The 19,463-nt window shown below is 43.9% G+C and overlaps 1 protein-coding gene across 1 annotated transcript; it reads left to right on the top strand.

The window, feature by feature from the left end:
- The first annotated feature begins 1,544 nt into the window (after window positions 1–1,544).
- Window positions 1,545–17,808, top strand: LAMP5 (lysosomal associated membrane protein family member 5). Its single transcript, XM_004751551.3, has 6 exons — window positions 1,545–2,177; window positions 2,713–2,885; window positions 3,259–3,390; window positions 3,515–3,620; window positions 5,037–5,225; window positions 16,953–17,808. Exons 1-6 carry the CDS (start codon window positions 2,114–2,116, stop codon window positions 17,129–17,131), a joined length of 843 nt encoding a protein of 280 aa, XP_004751608.1. The 5' UTR covers window positions 1,545–2,113; the 3' UTR covers window positions 17,132–17,808.
- Window positions 17,809–19,463: the final 1,655 nt, after the last annotated feature.

Raw genomic sequence — 19,463 nt, 5'->3', positions numbered from 1 at the left:
CTGCAATAATGTATCACAAGAAAAATTGTCATAATCTTTTACAGACATCTCTTCTGCTTGGATAATGGTATTTGTTTATCTTTGGATTCCCAGAGCATGAAACATAGTGCAAGTAGTAGGTATTCAGTTAATGTTTATGACTAAATTAATCTGTCAATTGTTTTGAATGATATTATACTCATTGGCTCACTTGGCCCAACCAGCCATCTCCTGAGGTATTATACCAATCTTTTAGTAGAGGAAAATGGTAATCTGTAAAAGATCATGAAAATAATAAGTAATGAATCTTGGACTAAATTCTTTCCATTTCTTTCCTCATTAAAGTACTGGAGGAAAAGATGGAGGGACAGAGACTATAAATGCTTCATTACATGTGACTCATTTTTAAAATTTTTACAGTACTGCAGGAAAATGTGTAATAACAAGTGCTAACATGAAGAATTGTAGGGCATGTAAATTTTGCAAATTCTAATCATAGTCAATAATAATTGACTTTTATCAATCACAGTTTGGCCTCAGTTCTTCTGTATATAAACATTTAAGCAAAGTTCTTGAGATATGTTTGAGTGAAATATAAAATAACAGAGATAAAAATATGATATAGAATATAGTATCAATTTAAATATTACTTCATAATTTGAATTGCTATTGATCTAAATAGAGATTTGGGTTTCAGCTTGTCATTTGGTCATTGAATAAGGATTTTATGGAAATAAACATATGGTATATTTTGTAGTCAAAGTATTATATAAGGAAAAATGAAGATGATCCCTATGAAGTTAAAACATGTGATTTTTCTATTTTAATTCTAACTGACCATGTGACATTTGGGAAGGTCATTGAATCTTCTGAGCCTCATTTTTGGGAAGGTACAACCACAATAAGGTATATCTTTCCTTGCCTACCTTCTAAGGTGGTAGGGAGAATCAAATTTGGCAATACACATGAAAATACTTTGCAATTTCCCCCTTAATATGATGTTATTTATTTTATGACATTGTATTACCGATTATTCACATAATCACTTATCCTGCAAGACACAAAATATTTGAACATCAATACAATTGATGAGGACAACATGCTTACTGTTGGAAAAGCTTCGTTCTGACTTGCAAAGCAAAAAAATTTAAAAAGCAAGCTACCATTTTATGTAAATATAGGAATTAGCCCAGTAGTATTTGTTTTTTTCATCCCATTAGAGGCTGTAGAGTAGTATCTGCTTGTGTGTATGTTTACATAACTATATAACATTACTGTCCTAGGAGATTCTAAAGAACCCTCACAACCTTCCTGTTCACTTACATTCTTCTTGGCCGAAAAGTTGCAGTATATGGAGAATAGGTGACCCCAGAGTTTTTAGCCCTCATGCAGTCAGAGAGCAAAACTAACAGAAAATAAGCCAGACTACTGCACTGACTGACGGCCTCATTTAGGGAGGCGTCAATTTAACTTTAAACTCATTAGCTCATTGAGAGCAGGGGAGAGAAGGGGATGTCTCCAAATGCAAGAAACTGTTGCCATAGCATTTTCCTTCTCTATTTCTGCCTACTTCTCCTCCCCCGAAGCAGCAACAATTTGTGCTCTCCCATTTTCTTTCAGCAACCAAATGTATTTTCAGAAACCAGGACTCCAGGGATGTGATATCTACACCACCTAATAACTGTACCTGGTAGGGATATTGAATAAGTCTGAGAGTGTTGTTAAGTTTCTCCGGACAGAATCATCTTTGCGGATGCAATTGCAGAACAGGAAACAGACTCAGGGAAAATTTTTAGCCCCCCCAAAATCTCATTGGCTATCTACGCAAGCTAAGGCACAACAATCACTCCTGCAACACACCGGATCCCTTTCAGTACTCGCAGCCGTGGACAGCTCTCTCACCTCGCGCTCCGTTCCTCCGCAGTGAGCCTCCTCGCGTTCAGCCTGCACGGGTCGGTGCGGCACCCGCCACCAAGTCTTCGCCAGCGCGCAGGGAACACGCGCTCCCTCCCTCCTCCCTCTCGGTGCCCCCGCCCCTCGCTCACCCCGGCTCACTCCAGCGGCGACTTTGAGGGATTCCCTCTCGGGCGGCCTCTGCAGCAGCACATCTGGCCTCATTCTCTGCACCGCGAGCATGGATCTCAGAGGAAGAGCCTTTCCCAGCGTCTACAGACTTCGAGTTCTCCTGATGCTGTTCCGTGAGTAGTGTCTAGGAGACCGCGAGGACAGGGTGCACTATTTGCTGAAAATAGAACAGGCAGAGTAAAACCAGTAGCTTAAGGTCAAAATGTGTCCCTTACATTTTGCTATTTTCTTTCTGGGGGTTGGGAGGGGTGGGGGTGGAGGGCCTTCCCGCCAGTGGCAGGGAATTCCCCAGAGGGCCACACACCTGTACCGCACAGCCCAGACACAAAGCTATGCGAGCCTGCTTTGTGGGGTCAGAGCACTGGCAAGAAAGATTCGGTTTAAAAGCCTAAGATGAAGGAAAAAAGCCTTACCAAATAGTAAGGCTTTACATTTTTTTATTTTTATTTTTATTATAAATTAGCAGCAGTGGAGTTAAAATTGTCGGCGCTAGGTTAGAGAAACGGCTCGCAGAGCACACAGCAGCAGGCAAGGAACTTTATCACCCCAAAGCCGGCAGACCACGATATTTCCACCCTTGTGCGCGCGACGCGTGGGCTTGCTGAGCCCGGAATCGATAGGATTTTGGGGGGGGGGGTGTTTCCGCAGATACAATGGCTCGAATCACAGCAGAACAAGAAGTGGAAAATCTCTCAGGCCTTTCCACTAACCCTGAAAAAGATATATTTGTGGTGCGGGAAAATGGGACGACGTGTCTCATGGCCGAGTTCGCAGCCAAATTTATTGTCCCTTATGATGTGTGGGCCAGCAATTATGTCGATGTAAGGAACCTTTTCCCTCCCGGCTTGCTCCTAGGGCTCCAGGGGCGAAGGGCACCCTCCCTCAAGGCCCCGTGAAGACCTGGGTCGCCCGCCTTTCCCCTCTGCGCCCCTGCAGGCTGTTCCCGAATGCTGCATGGGGGTTCCGGCTTGTAACGCCTTCTGCTCACCCTGCCTGCTTTGAAAGTAAACCCCCTTTCTCTGCTTCCCTAACGGCCGGGTCTGCACGTAGAGCATCTAACCGCATGTTCCCGGACCTGGGAGCGCGCGCGCAAAGGAGCGCCCAGGCGTGCAACCCCGAGTTTGGACGCACTGCCCTTTACAGCCCCACGGAGGCCGGGCTCTCTGAGGGGGTGCGGGGCGTCTGTGTTCCCAGCTGATCACGGAACAGGCCGATATCTCACTGACCCGGGGAGCGGAGGTGAAGGGCCGCTGTGGCCACAACGAATCCGAGCTGCAGGTGTTCTGGGTGGATCGCGCCTATGCGCTCAAAATGCTGTTTGTGAAGGTAACCCGGAGCGGGGCGCTCAGAGGCAGTGCTGCCTGGGGGTGGGTGTCGGCGGGGACCGCCTCTCGGTTTCCTCACGGAGCAGCCGTGGGGGCGAGTGACGCGCTCCTCCCCCGCTCGGCAGGAAAGTCACAACGCGTCCAAGGGACCCGAGGCGACGTGGAGATTGAGCAAGGTCCAGTTTGTCTACGACTCTTCGGAGAAGACCCATTTTAAAGACGCAGTCAGTGGTGAGTAGAGGTCTCAGAGCTGGGAAGGGAGACGGGGAGACCGCGGGCACTGCAGAGAGCACAGCCCTGGAGAGATTCGGAAATTTTATGGAAACTGATCCTTACTCTGCACTCCCAGGCCACGTCCGCCCTGGGCTTTCTCGCCAACGTAGAGGAAAGCTAGAGCACCAGTGCGTCTGTGCCCTGGGCCTTAGGCCTTGTACATGCGCAAGGAACCAAGGACCAGCCCATCACCCAGTCACCCATAGCTTGATCCTGGATGAGCCTTCTCTGGAGAGCCTGTGATCTCCTGGCCGCTTCAGGACGATCTCTTATGTTTTGTCCTTTAAAGGAGCACGGAGAAGGGCAGAGCTGGGTTTTTTTTTCCTGCACCCTGGTTTTTCTTCTCATGCGGGGAAACTTGAAAGGGTCCGTGTGGCTTCTCTTGCTCAGGATTTGATAGCCTCCAGTATCTTTTTCTGCTCCTGTCCCCAGGGCTCACACTCCATCTTCCGTCATGGACTGCAGCCACCCCAGAGCGGATTCTGAACGTGTCCTAATTTATTAGCTTTTCCTTCCCATCACTCCCACAACGCACCCAGATCCTCCAAAAATATCGTGGCAAGAACAACAGCCATTCCCCAAATAAAGTTCCCATGTGCAGGCACCATCAAAGACCACACCTGAATTAATTAATTACCTAACTTATTTATTTATTTAATAAACTGTCTAATATCCTAGTAAGGCCTTCCATCACCTGGGCATCTAGGTTGGGAAAAGATTTTTATTGAGCACATGAGAGAATGTTCATGTCATTTCTCCCTTTCTACCTGTTTTAATCATTATAGTAAAAAGCATTTTCTTTTCTTCATCAATTCAAATACTTCCCCCAAATACAGTAGATGCCTTCTCCCACCACTGGAAAAAAAAATTGGAAAAGAGAAAAAAAACAAAACAAAATCCACAAACATGTGCCAGAAAAAGAGAAAAAGGGGGCAGACCTCCAAAGAGTATATGTGTGTACCAAGACATCTGCCCAGTGCAGAAGCAATTAGCCCTGCTTTGTTTAGGAAGATATTTTATTCAGTGTGGATCAGTGTGAAATGTGAAAGATCAAGTCACTCTTTCTTTGGAATTTCCATTGTCAGGGTTTATATAGTTAAAAAAAAAAAATGGTTGGATGTTTAGGTACCACTCTCCTCTTCCAGACAAAAAATTTCTAATCAGTGTTTAAGGAGCTCATGAAACAATGGGTGTACTTGTCCTTTGTCACCGCTTGATTTTCTAGCAGAGTCCCAGCCCCTGCAAGGCAACACAGAGGATTAGAATGGTGACTGGAGCTGAGAATCAGGAGCCAGCTCTCTGGCACAGGAGATTAGGAGGTTAGGATTCTGCCAGGAAGCGGGTCCTCACATTTGCTCTGGGTCTTCCCTGCAGCTGGGAAGCACACAGCCAACTCCCATCGCCTCTCTGCCTTGGTCACCCCAGCTGGGAAGTCCTATGAGTGTCAAGCTCAGCAATCCATTTCACTAGCCTCCAGTGATCCACAGAAGACAGTCACCATGATTCTGTCCGCAGTCCACATCCAGCCTTTCGACATCATCTCTGATTTTGTCTTCAGTGAAGGTAGGTTGGTGGGGATTGCAGTGGGAGGAGAAGGCTGGAGCCAAGGGAAGGCTGACATCATGGGGAAAGGGACCTGTGGGGGTCCCAGGCTGTTACTGCTTGTATTTTCTTTAGGCTGACAGGACACTTCCTTTCGCTATAATATTTTAGGAACGGTATCAACTTCCTTCGATGGCTTCTTCTCCTTTCCTCCTTCTCTCCATTCCTTCTTCTCTCATTTTCCCTTCCCTGCTCCCTCCATCCCTTTCTTTATGTCATTATCTTTTCTTTCCTCCCATCCTTTACCAAAGAGGAACCCTGATGGAGAGAGACGTAACAGGGTCCATTTGGAAAACCTGTATATAATTTTGATGCAAGTTTCCCAATGAAAAAGCAGCTAAAATCTCAAGTACTTCTGTAGTGAGCCTTGGATTGCAAAAGGTCCTCTGCTTCTGGAGGCCTCAGTTTCTCCATGTTATTTCAGGCACCTTCAGCTGTAGGTTTTACCAGTCTTTTTTCGTGTGGCTAGAATGTAGTCGATGATGTGTGTGCAGGTGTGCACGCGTGTCCTTGCACACGCTTGCACACGTCACAGAGAGACAGAGAGACTCAGGAAGACCTGTGCTACTCCAACACTCAACCTTGTGGGGAGGAACCCGTTGAGGCTCTGGGAAGGGAGGGTACCTGATCTTTTCCTTCTGGGGTGTGGAGAAGGGCTTCTTCTCAGTCTGTTCTGGTCTCTGTAAGTGGGTCAGGCAGGATATAGGTGGGCAGGTTCAGGATGTCCACATTCTCTTGATTCTCTGCAGCCCTCCAGAGGTGGGCACATTTCTGTAGCTTATCTGAATCTAGCACATATTTACACTGGGCAAATGCAGGGTAAGTAAAATTTTAAATTCATTTGTTCTTTCTTGTCTGGAGAAGGTCATTAAGAAATGGGGAGAGATTCTGGTTGCTTTATAGATACCTTCCTTTGGGCTGGGGGTCCCCAGGTGAATACAACCATTGGTATATACAGAATATCAGGGAATCCCCATCTGTATCATACACAAATCATTAAATCATTTCCCGGGGAATCCAGCTTTCATAAAATTCCCCTCCCAACTCAAAGTGTACTGAATACAATCTACCGGCACCTCTACCAGGATGATTAAGGACCTCTTGGGCATTCTTAAGTTAAATAGTCTTTGACAGAAGACCCAACTTCTTTCTTTATTTTTGTATTTTTACCACCTAATACAGCATTTGGCACACTGTAGATGCCCAGGGAAATCTGGCCGAATTGATATTCTGAAGCCATGGACACGATTAACAGAAATTTCCAAATGCTTGAATGTCAGATGAAGCAGAATTTAATATATTTCCTAAGTCGGTGCAACACTTACTTCCACACACTTAGGGAAGAGATCCATTTTAATGGCTCTTCCAGAAAAAGTGAAACTAAACTCTGAGTATCAAAACCATTGCATTAAAAAAAATCTGATTATAGAAGTATTTTTAAAATGTAACAGTGTCTTTCTTAAGCTGAAAATATTAATTATAATTAAATGTAATTGAACATGTAATTGATTACTGCTGACCAGGAATTCAGGAGGCACATTTAGGACTGTGTAGAATCAGTCCCCATGGTCCCTCTGATAGATACTTGTGAGTTTATAAGGGGCCTTTGTATAGTCTCTATTTACTCTTTGTAAACAAACAAACAAATGGTTAGCTGTTCGCAGGCATGTCCTTACTTTTTGGTGCTACTAGTGCTATGATGGCTGCCTTTAGGTCCTTCCCACAGCCTCACTTTCACTCATTCTCCCTTATTTCCATATTGATTCTTACAGTCATTTGCGAACTGAGAAACCAAATCCCTCTGCAAAGTGAAAATAAATGGGTACTGAGTAAGGGCCAGAAGCATTTTCCTGAACATCAGTGAAGTTCACGGCATGGCCTTAATGGGCATCTTTTGTTTGAAAAAGAGTTTTTATCCACTTCCCCGTCCTGGAGTGGCACGGTTGCTGGGTAGACTTCAAGAGTTTGTAAGCATATAGAACTTTCTAAAATACAGATATATTAAGCACCAGCCAATTGTACTTTTCTCACTCAGGCTTTTCTGGGTAATAATTAGGATGTCCCCTCCCGTAGGGTGCCCTGGGGCTCAAAGATCCTGCTCCTGGGAGGAGGCAAGCCTCATTCAGAATCAGTCACTGGATCCCTGTGCCTTTGTGTGGCAGGGGCACTTTTGTTTTTCCGCTCCTCCCATCTGTGCCTCTCAGCACCTGCCCCCCACTGTGTTTTGTAAGAGATCATTTTATTTGATTTGGTAGAATACAAGGCATTCCTTTTGGGGTGCTATTTTGGGACTTGGCACTTGCCCCTCCCCTTTCCCAGAATAGAAGCTCAGGAGGCTCTGATGTGTTGCCCCTACCCCAGTGAGGGAGGCGGCAGTATCTGGTCATACGTGTGCACGCTCACTGTAGGGGTCTGTGCCTGTGGCTGGCAGGTGTGCGCAGGACCTACAGCCAAAGCGTTTCCAATGAAGTACTTAATTCTCTGTGTAAGGGGGCCATACTGACAGTCTGAAATTTCACACCTGCCTGCTTAATAGACTCTAAGAAAAACAAGGAAGGGTCAGTGAAATGGATTACTGGATACCCATGGGGCTGAAAGCTGCTCCAGTAGAAGTTGACATCTCTATCCCATAAATCCCTTTAGTGCTTTGAGCTTGGCTACAACCCTGATCCTCAACAGAGCTCTCTTAGACCAGCATGTCTCCAGCTGCAGTGTGCACACAGATCTTCCGCTGCATTGTGCACAACTGTGGTGATCTTGTTACCATGCCAAGTCTGGTTCAGTAGGTCTGGGGGCGGGGCCCAAGGTGCTCCATTTCTAGCAAGCTCCCTGGGGATGTTGCTGATCTTTGGAATACTGTAGGGGGTTTGAGGGACCTTGAGCTGATCAAGGAGAGGCAGTAACATACAAGTTTGATTTGGTGGTACTTGGACAGGTTTGCATGAGGGGGAAGCTGCTCAGAGCATGAGACTGTCCAGAGGGAGATGTATGGGGACCACCATCTGGAAGGGGAGGAGGGCAAAAGACATTCTGGGGAGGATGGGGGCATATGTGTCTAGGTGATATGGCTCAGCAGCATGGTAAGGAGTCTCTGGGTCTGAGAGCTCTGAGGGGCGGTGGAAGCTAAGGTCTTAACACCTGTAAGGCCCTCGCTTATCAATTAGGTAACACCTGGTGGGTGAGGAGGTTTGGTATGCAAAGCAGGCAGGCTCCAAGTAGCTGAAGATGTGTTTGTTTGGGCTGGTTTTTAAATAGCTAGATGTGTAAAAATTTGAGCTGGGCATGGCAGGCTTTCGAACTAATGGTCTCAGCCTGCAGTGAAGGAATGAACCACCTAGGGGCCAATACACAGAGGCTACTTTGGCTCATTTCTGTAACCAACACACTTTCATGGACAACGATCAGCCTGTAGTTCAAGGCACCTCCTGCTTCGCAGTTGGGGTCGATTAACGTGTCCTTCCACAGTGAAGTCCCTGTAGTGCGTCCCTCTGAGCGCCCTAGAAGATTTCTGGCTGGGCTGGGATGAGGAATGCCACACTGACAGGCAAAAAAATCAGCCCGAGAATTGTAATGGCTTGAATGAAAGGCAAATTTTACGTATGCATAATCACAGAAGATTATGTGATTAATATAATCACATACAGAATGCAGAGGGTGTCTCTGTTCCCCTTTAAGGAAGATTCGGGTTTAACAGGCATTTAAAAGTGACCACAGAGAGGCTGGTCCCTTTTCAGTTCTCAAGGGGGAGAAATAAGCAAACTAACCAACCAACCTGTAAAGAAGGCGCTGAGATCCCAGATTACTGCAGAGAAACCGAGGCTCAGAGAAGTGAGGTTCTTAGGGAAGTCCGTCCTCCTGGTGGCTGCTGGGGCTGGGGCAAGAGCCTGCTTTGGGGATCAGATCCTGTGCTCTTATCCTCTCAGAGTTTCAGCTCCTCCCGCTGAGCAGCTATAATAAAACATGAACGTGGGAGGCGCCTTTACGAAGGGTGTCAGGTCGCCTGAATTTGTGAGTTTTTTATTAGTATTCCTAACAGTGTGATTGGGAGATGCCACCTGATCTCTATTTTACCCAGATCTGTGTTTTAGCGGTAATGAACAGGCCTTACCTTGCTCTGTACACCAGTCCCTAGTAGAGCCCCCTGTGGCTAGCTGTCACATCTCACCTCAAGTGCAGGAAGGTTTAGCTGATGATGATTCAGAGCCTTGTATAGACCTGTGGCTTACTTAGCATCTACCAGCCCCAATCTGGGTCACCCTGGGTGGTTGTTCCTCAGGATCTCCTGGGTAAGCATCGAGGGGGAGATAATCCTGTTAAGTACTGCTAAGAACTATGTCGAGGGCTGGGATGTGAAGCCCTCATGTGGGGCCTTGGAGCTGAGCCATTTGTAGAATTCAATATTCCTGGTGCTGTCCTGGAACACAGTGTTTCAAGCTGGGTTCTCCTAAGAGCAGATCCCATGCAAGTATGTAAGTGCAAGTGGTTTATTTAGGAGGTGATTCTAGAGAGCACTGATAGGATGCTGGGGAGGTGAGATAGGAAGGCAAGACTACCAGTAACAGGAGCATTAACGAGCAGGTGTCCACTGTGGCTGCTGGGACTTACACAGCTGGAATCTCTGGGAGTGTAGAACCTACCTCTGACTATCTGGCCTGAGATAGTGGGAAAATGGCACTTACTCACCGACTCCCATCCATCATTGATGGCTGCTGGGGTTGGGGAGCGGTGTAGACTTTCTTAGACTTCTAACCTGCCCTGTAGGCAAAACCTGCTGGAATATGTGGGACTAGTGAATGTCAAGGCAATAAGACACTATCTAGGTCTGCTGCACCTAGGTACTGGGATATATGAGCTTATCCTGCCATGCCATATGCCTCATGCACAGTAGCATCTCTCAATAATTGCTTTTATTATCTTTTTTTTTTTTTTTTTTTTTTTTTTTTTTTTTTTTATTGCTAGTGCTTACATCTTGGTGAGAGGATCTGCTTGTCTTCAGCCTCGGGTACTCATGCTAACAGTCTCTCAGTCTACAAAATACATTTTGCTGAGGTTACGGGAGTCTAGAGCCAGTCCAGAGAAAATGGGAAGAGGGGTAAGCCCCTCCCTCCAGCTGCCCTGTCAGTGTGGAGGAAGCCCAGCCAGGAAAAGATTTGTCCTTTCCTCGAACAGGAACGGTCTGTGCTGTTAACAGAGCTTGAAAAAGCAGGCAGCTTGCTGTTTTGCCCACTGCCCATCTCGGTGCTGTCCATTTAGGATGCAGTGAAGAGTTTTGGGAGTTGGACAGCCTCTGGGAGTAAATACAACATTGAGATGGTCATCAAACCATCCAACACACAAAAAATGGTGGTCATCAAACAAATAAATGAATAATAAATAAGTAAGTATATAAATAAATAAATAAAAACATGGACTAAATAACAGAACCTAAGATGAATCAGGATTTTAGTGGGGGCATTAGATTTATGATTGAGGGAATCTTATTTGGCCACTGACAACTGGCAACAGATTACCCTCTGCTGTCTGTTCTGTCTTCATCTGGTTCTTTCCCATGACTAGACTAGACTAGACTGGTTCTTGTCTTTTCCAGCCATAAGCCATTCTAGGGCCCTGAGCCCAGCCAGGGCAGAGGCATGAGGGACCCCAAACCCTGTGGAGATGAACGGGGAGTTAAGGGCCTCTGAGCATGCAAAGCCAGATTCAGTGTAGGCAAAGCCAAAGAATATTCTTCTCCCAGGCAGAGATCTAGGGCCTTCCTTGTTTTAGAAGGAATTGCACAGAATCTTAATCCTGGATTCCATAGGGGCTGTGGATAATACTCTGGAGGGTGTGTATTTTAATGGGAAAAAATTGCATCTTTATTTTACCAATTTTTAACTTTTAATATCCCTTTCAATTATAAATGAAAATAACAACTTGCAGTAATATTAGTGGTAATAATTACTTAATAATTAATAAATAGTGGTAACCTTGTCACCAAGAGAAATCATAGGTATTTTTAATCCCACATTCATGGGTGCAGACCTTGCAAAGTGACAGTGATGCTTCTCACTACTTTGCATTTACTTTGATACTCCTCATTACTCATTATTTCTCATTACTTTATCCCAGTCAGTGTGTGTACTTATAAAGGATGACACACATGACTTTCTCCCAACTTATTTAAAGATATTTTGATAGCTGAATTTCAGTGTATCTGTTTCCTTTGTAGTCCTATGTGGTTCTGCATTTGTAAGCAGGATTCTGAAAAAGGGTGATGGTTTCATCATTACTGGTATAAAAAAGGTGGCACCTCCTGTCTTAGTGGGTCCTGGCCAGTACCGTTATAAGTACAAGAGAATGGACTGGCATGGAGAAATTTTCAGATGCACAAGGTCAGGAGATGTCTTGTTTTGTGAAGCTCTGGTTTTAGTTATGTGTATATACCTGTGTTCTGAGTTCAAGTGTAGAACATTTCCCCTCTCTGGGTTAGAAGCAGAGTTTGAAGACATTAGCTTGAGCCTGAACGTGGAGTGTGATCTATGATCTATGGGCTCACAGCCTCTCATTTAGAACCCCTGGGGGGGTAGATGAGTTCAGGACTTTAGATTTTAGGAAGACGATATTATATTATTGTCCGTATATGACGGAAAAGCCCTGAAGAGTCCAGGCGTGCCCTGCAATCAGTTATATTATTATTCTCTCTTCCCTCTGGAGAAACTGGTGAAACTTCTTTCTAAGTACAATGAGAATCATGAACGTCATGACATTGGTTCAAGTCCAGGGTTGCTGCCAAATGAGTAATACAGAGAACTTTGAGCTTCCAGAGCTCTGTGGGTTTTGGAATGGTGGATAAGGGATGGCAGACTCATGAATTCCCCCTTATTTGACAACCTAGTAGATATGGGTGGCTGAAGATGGGGATTCAGTATTTTTCATGATAATTTTTGACATCCCCCCCATGATTATTATTATTGTTTTTAAGGGGACCCCATGGCATCCCCTTATTTCCCATGATGATGATAATAATAATTATTATTAGTTATGTATATAATAAATATAATTATATTAATGTAATTATATATAATAAATATAATAATAATTATTATTTCCCATGATTATTATCTCATGATTATTAAAATTATTATTATTTATTATTTTCCCATGATTATTATTATTATAGTTTAATACTCCCTTTATATACCCCTTTCTGTGGTGTGTTTAGTTCAGGTTTTTCCTAAGACAACCAAAAATATTTCTTAAGAAGTAAACCACAATTATAAGGCTAAGTGAAATAAGTCAGAGAGAGACAAATAGCATACAATTTCACTCATACGTGGAATTTAAGAAAATACAAACAAAGAAAGAAAAAACCAAAAGACCAGACTCTTAACTATAGAGAACAAACTGATGATTACTGGAGGAGAGGTGGGTGGGGGGCTGGGTGACAGGGATTAAGGAGTGCACTTGTCACGATGAACACTTAGTAATATATAGAGTTGTTGAGTCACTCTGTTGTACGCCTGAAACTAATATAACACTGTATATTAACTATACTAGAATTAAAACAAAATTAAAAATTAAAACAAAACAAAAACCAAAACCAAAAAAAGAAGTCAATCACAATAGTTTTTTAACCATAATATTCTTTGTCAGAATACATTATGCTTTTCTCCAGTGCCTTCCTTAAAGGATGGGATATGGGATGTCATTCCCCCCGTTACTATACCAAAGTTATTATCCATTTAAAGATAATACTTTGGGCAGTATGATTCATACACCAGTTCTGACGTGCGGGTGTTTTTTCCAACCACTAAGAAATTCTCTGACAGCATCTGGGTGTTCTGCAGTTCAACTTACTGCTGACACTGTCTCTCTAGAGACACCATAAATACCACTGGTTAAGGGCTCCTTCCTACAAGACTGCTCCCCGCCCCCACTTCACACACAAACTCCAAGTCCAGGTTATCACCTGGACTTCTGATCACCTTGCTGTTGGAGGTTTCCATGACCTTCTCCTTGAATTCTAGAGAGGCACACAGAACTCAGAGAAATATTTTACTCACTAGATTACTGGTTTCTTATAAAAGGATAGAACTCAGGAACGGCTGTTGTAAGAGACACATAGGGGAAGGCATTGGGAAAGAGGGTGGAGCTTCCATGCTCTTTCCAAGCCCACCACTCTGCCCAAATCTCCAAGTGTTCACCGACCAGAAGCTCTCTGAATCCCATCCTTTGGGGTTTTATTGAGAATTCCATAGGCACGAGTGATTAAATCACTGGCCATTGGTAGTTGAACCCCATCTCCAGGCACTTTCTCCTTCCTGTAAATCAAGGGAGTGGGATGGAATTTCCAACTGTCTGATCAAAAGGTTAGTTCTCCTGGCAACCAGACCCCATCCTTAGGTGACCTAGGTGCTTTCCCAAATTTTCCACATTAGCATAAGCTCAAGTGTGCTTGAAAGGGGTACATTATGAATGTCAGGGTGTTAAGTTTGCAAGGAGCACATAGAAAATGAAGAAAGCCACAGTCTACATTAACATTACACAGGCAACAGTTGTTATGAGGAAAACAAATAGCCTTTGTTGTTAACAAAATCCCTGCACCAGGAAACCCCATTTCTACTCATTTTTCTCTTTAAAGAGGCAATATGGTATCATGGGGAAAAATCAGTCTTCTGGGTATGGAGTTCTGGGCCCATAGCTGTCTCTGGTACACCTTATAATGACAGCTAGATTTTTCCCTGGAGAAATGGGTATATTGGACAGCAGGCTGATGCCCAAAGTGTGGGACTCATTAGAGCTGAACTAAATAGTGAAAAAGAGAATTCCCTACTAATTCTTTTTAGTCCTCTGGTTGCAATAGAGAAAGGTTCAGTTCAGTGCTAATAATGGGTCCTTTCCCTGAATTTGCCAAAATGTCTTTTTAAAAATCTTCTTTGTAAAAATATCTTTTTTTTTTTCAGTTGGGGAATGCATGTATGTATATGTTTACTTATTTATTTAAATAGTTTTATTCAGGTTATAATTGAAATGTAATAAGCCACACATACATAAATGTATGATGTGATAAAAATTGACTTCAGAGGGCACGTGGGTGGCTCAGTGGGTTAAGCCTTTGCCTTCGGCTTAGGTCATGATCCCAGGGTCCTGGGATGGAGCCCCGCATTGGGCTCTCTGCTCAGCAGAGAGCCTGCTTCTCCCTCTCTCTCTGCCTGCCCTTCTGCCTACTTGTGATCTCTGTCAAATAAATAAAATCTTAAAAAAAAAATTGACTTCAGAATACACCTATGAAGCCATCACTACCATCCAGAAAAATCAACTTACCCATCCCCTCCAAAAGTACCCTCCTACCTCTTAGTACTAAATATGTACCCCCACTGAATTCTCAGAAACTGAACATACCTAGGTGAGCAGTATGTAGAGCCATGGAGCCCAGAAGCCCTCCTTCCTGCCCACCCTGTGATTCTGTAGCCTTTACATGCCAGTAGCTCAGGTTTGCTACGGACCTGACCCCAACTCTCCCCCCAGCTCCTTTCAGCTAAGTGCCATCCTGCTGTGCTGTTGGGTTAGGCTGTTGGAATTCAGATTGGGGCTTCATTTCCCCTGGGCAAATGACTTAGCCTCACTCCACCGTATCTGTAAAATGGGTACAATACTATTTCTCTCATAGGGTTGCCAGGGGGATTAAATGAATCAATCTTTGTTCTTAGAACTGGAAGTTAATTTAGAAACCAAGCATGTGAAGTATACAGCTTTTCCAAAGTTGTATGTTTGCCTGCAGTCTTCTAGGTTCTACTGAATAGAAAAGATTCCTGAGGTTCTTACCTTAGACTCCTTTCTGCTGGGCTGAGGAGAGTGGGAGGAAGGACTGTATCAGCGTGGATTCTGGAGCAGCCTGGCACACAGTTGGTGCTCAATAAATGTTTACTATGTCACCCTGACTTAAAAACTTGGTCTTTATGAAGAGAAATCAAAGCCTATTTTCTCTAATTGTGGCTTATAAGTTCAGGGAAAAGGCGACCAGTTACCCAGAAGGAGCAAAGGCACCTGAGCAAATGTCTCCTGGTTTCTAGGAATAAGCTTTTTTTTTTTTTTTTTTAGATTTTATTTATTTATTTTAGATAGTGGGGGGTGGGGCAGAGGCAGAGGGAGAGAGAAAATCCTCAAGCAGACTCCTTACTGAGCACAGAGCCTGACATGGGGCTCGATCCCAGGCCCCTCAGATCAGGACCTGAGCTGAAATCAAGAGTCAGCTGCTTTGCCACCCAGGTTTCCCTCTAAGAATGCAGTTTTGCTCTGATCTACAAACTGTGTGATCCCCAGGTTTCTCCAAAATTGCTTTTCTGGTTCTAGGTAAAAACGGAAGCGTAGGGTTATTAAACTGTCTTGAGGGTAAGGGTGTAACATGGAATCAGACATCCCTTTAGGTTCAGAGAAATAGGGGGTGCTTTGCTCCCTTGGCCTACCTTATACAGCACACAAAATACAGCCTCATGCTCCCTACGGCAAGATCCCTGAAAGTGATCCATGCTTCTGGCTGGCATTCTGCATGTCTAGTGATTGTCTTGGGAATGTGCTGGTAACATTTTCTTTCCTGATCTAAGTGCTGGTTACATGGGATGTTCACTTGTGAAAATCCATCAACTTCTGCACTTTCTTTTGTTAAAATTGTAGTATAAGTTACATATACTAAAATGAACAAATCTGAAGTATTTAGCTTGATGCATTTTTACCTCAGCTTGCAACCATGTAACCCTTACCTAGATCAAACTATAGGGTATTTCCTTCATACCCACAAGTTCCCTTTCCTGTTCCCCATACGTAAATACTTTTCTGATTTCAATCACCATAGACTTACCTGTTCTTGAACTTCACATAAATGGAATCGTACAGTATGTGCTCTTAGAGTATGTGTCTTAGAGTTTTCACTCAATATAATGTTTTTGAGATTCCTCCATTGTGTTAAGTATAGCCATAGCTCATGCCTTTTTATTATTGATTAATATTCCATTGTATGAATAGACGGGTCTGTTTTTCCATTCCACCTTGATGGACATTTGGGTTGTTTCCATTTTAGATTATTGTGAATAAAGTGTCCATCAGCATTTGTGCTCAAGTCTTTTTGTGTACATATGTTTTCATTATTCTTAGGTAAATAGGATTAGAACTCTGGGTTATAACGTAGGTGTACATTTCCCTTGACTAGAAGCTCCTAGAAGTAGCTGTAGCATCTTCCACCAAGGAGGTATAAGAGTTCCAGTGCCTTCACATCATTATGAACACTCGTTATTTTCAGTCTGTTTGAAAGCTGTATATTGTGTGCAATTCTCTATGTGTACACACACTTCAATAAAAAGTCAAAAAATTAAGCCAGCAATAAAAATGGAGTTTGTGTTTAACGCTGAAGCTCTGAAAGTGCAAATCAATCATCTGGGTGTTTCACTGGCACCTGCCAGGAATCCAGTGACTGAATGTTGCCTTATTTAATTGATGCCTTTTAATTTTACAGTGTGCAGAAATATTAAGTGGTACATCCTTATCATTGGTCAGAGAAACATTATGTCTAAGTAAAAGTTCTCCCCAAATGTTCGTCGAGAAATCTTTTCACCTCCACTTCCAACTAAAAAGGATTTTAGCTTTGAGAGGAGGACTTGTGATTAAAAAGATCTTGACTGAAGCTGATCACTTTCTTCTTCTTTCCCATTTCAGAGCATAAGTGCCCGGTGGATGAGCGAGAACAGTTGGAGGAAACCTTGCCCCTGATTTTGGGACTCATCTTAGGCCTCGTCATTGTGGTAACACTGGCAATTTACCACATCCACCACAAAATGACGGCCAACCAGGTGCAGATCCCTAGGGATCGATCCCAATATAAGCACATGGGCTAGGGGCCATTAGGCAGGCAGCCCCGGAGACCCCCTCCCCCAGCTGGATCAGGTAAAGAAACAAAGCACTTTTCCACCTTGTACATGGGATACACCAACATAGCTACAATGCAACAGGCCTGGGTGTCCAAGGCTTGCTTGGCCTGCATCCATGCTTAAACCCAGGGATGGTGGGAGGGATTCTTTCGGATTCATGGGATGAATGGCAGATCTTCTCTCCACACTGGGGAATGAGGAGGGAGGGGTCAGCCAGCTTTCACGCTCATGGTGGCTTGGCTTTCTGTCTCCAAGAAGCAACACATACAACTCAGAGGAGTATCTTGCTCTGAAGTTTAATGATGAAAAGACACTTCTTTTGGAAAGACACCCCTTTAGGTTCAGAGAAATAGGGGGTGCTTTGCTCCCTTGGCCTACCTTATACAGCACACAAAATACAGCCTCATGCTCCCTACGGCAAGATCCCTGAAAAGTGATCCATGCTTCTGGCTGGCATTCTGCATGTCTAGTGATTGTCTTGGGAATGTTTCACTGCTACCTGCACCCAGTGACTTTGCAGCACAGACCCCATTTAATGTAACTATGCAAAGTTGTTTGGGCTCTAGTATGTCAGGTCCAAGTAAGGGGACCTGAAGAATCAATCGTGTGAGTTTGTTTTTCAAAATGAATTAAAACACACTACTGTCTAACATGTGGCTGCTTTTTTGAAACAAGAAGACAACATGGTTTCTAACATGGTTTCTTTGGCACCCGGAGAAGTGAGGGGTTTGGTGAAGATGGGCTTTCATTTCTGAAAGAGGAAAGCAAAGAAAGGGCAGGGAAGCTAAAAGAGGGAGGTTGTTTTTTCAGGTTAAAAAAAAAACCCATGGATTTATTTTGGCAAACAGTTTTAATAATGGCCCTTCTTGAACGACTGGTCTGACAAGGCTTCTTGTGCTTTCTGGTCTTGAGTTTGGCATTTCACTTCAGATGAAAAAGCTGGTCTGAACACGGGAGCCTAGGTTGAGTTGTGTTTGAAGTAAAATAGAACTTGCTGGAACTTCCCAGAGACATGTGCAAATTTTAAATTTCATTCACTTTCTAAATAATCATTTTTCTGAAAAATTTGAGTCAGGAGAGGGGAAATCCTTTCCTCTGATGTTAAGGATGGGAATCTCCCCAACCCCCATACGATCTCTTACATGAGAGGCAACTCATGAGTTCATCTCCCCAAATCCTCAACTGTTGAGAGGAGCATATCCTTAGGAGTTCATTATCCCAGGAAACCTTGGTAAGTATTGGTCAATTGCTGTTCTGTTACCTATTTGTTTGCTGCTGCTCTGTCAGTCTGTCAGTCTTTTTCCCCTGCATCCTCTGTCTTGAGTGTCTGCCTGGTACCAGGGAGGAAGACAGTTGCACATTGCACAAGGAAAAGGAAATACCTTCTATCAGCTGCCATCTTGTCACCCCATGTCCCAAAGCTGACAATCTCTTTTTTAGCATCTCGTATATTTTTTAAAAACTTTCCATTTTTATGGAACCACCCAATAATTTGGGGGTAGAAATGGACACTTAGATGTATCAATGAGTTACCCTTGCTTTCTGTTCAGAAAAAAATATTTCGACCCGATTCATATTTCTGTATACTCCGTATTTCCTTTTTTCACTTTTATGAAAGTAAATTTGTGTCTTGAAAATTTCACTTTCACAAAACATGGGACTCATGATGAGTTTTGGAATTGTCATCCACTCAGCAAACCGTCAAAAAACAGGTTTTGAGCACCTACTGAGTGCAGGCTCTGTGCTGCGGATACAGTAGTAAACCAACAACTCAGAGTCTCCGGGGTATGGCTGACAGACACCCGTCCACAGATTGTTCCGAAAAGAACTAGTGCCCTGGCTCTTTTTCCAGTGTTATCACATGGCTGCATCCCCGTGGTTAAACAGATCAATTAAGTCTTTCCAGAATCCAACTTTCTGAATTTTCAAATTTCGGTATTTTTCCCCCCCTTGCGACATGCAGTCTATATGAAGACACATTACCAGGACTATTATTGTTTTTAATCACAGCATCTCCATTTAGTTTTCCTAAAATTAGGTCTCTAGCTCAGCCTATTTTCTTTGGACCTCACCTTATTTCTCCCAGTCCTGCCTTTATCTTATCAACAAAGCAGAATAAAGGGGAGCCTCAGGGTCACCCCAGATGCAGTGGTTTCTAGGTGGAGAACACAAGTTGTCCAGAGGGACTGACTCAGCCCTGGCTCCTCTCTTGGCCCTTCCCACTGTCCTGCATTTCACAGCTGCCCCTGTACCTGGGGCAAGCTGAGATGGCGGCCAGCATTGTTTCTCAAGCTCAGAG

Source organism: Mustela putorius, unplaced genomic scaffold (genome assembly GCF_011764305.1).
Source record: "Mustela putorius furo isolate JIRA1106 unplaced genomic scaffold, ASM1176430v1.1 tig00000874_pilon_pilon_pilon, whole genome shotgun sequence".
Taxonomy (NCBI): domain Eukaryota; kingdom Metazoa; phylum Chordata; class Mammalia; order Carnivora; family Mustelidae; genus Mustela; species Mustela putorius.
Note: the sequence above shows the minus strand (reverse complement) of the source record. Positions and strands in the feature narration are given on the sequence as shown.

Excerpts from the sequence above, each read along its gene's own strand:
- LAMP5 (XM_004751551.3), top strand. The coding sequence starts at position 2,114 with ATGGATCTCAGAGGAAGAGCCTTTCCCAGCGTCTACAGACTTCGAGTT. Across the intron at positions 2,178-2,712 it reads AGTTCTCCTGATGCTGTTCC|ATACAATGGCTCGAATCACA; the intron begins GTGAGTAGTGTC and ends GTGTTTCCGCAG. Across the intron at positions 3,621-5,036 it reads TTTTAAAGACGCAGTCAGTG|CTGGGAAGCACACAGCCAAC; the intron begins GTGAGTAGAGGT and ends TCTTCCCTGCAG.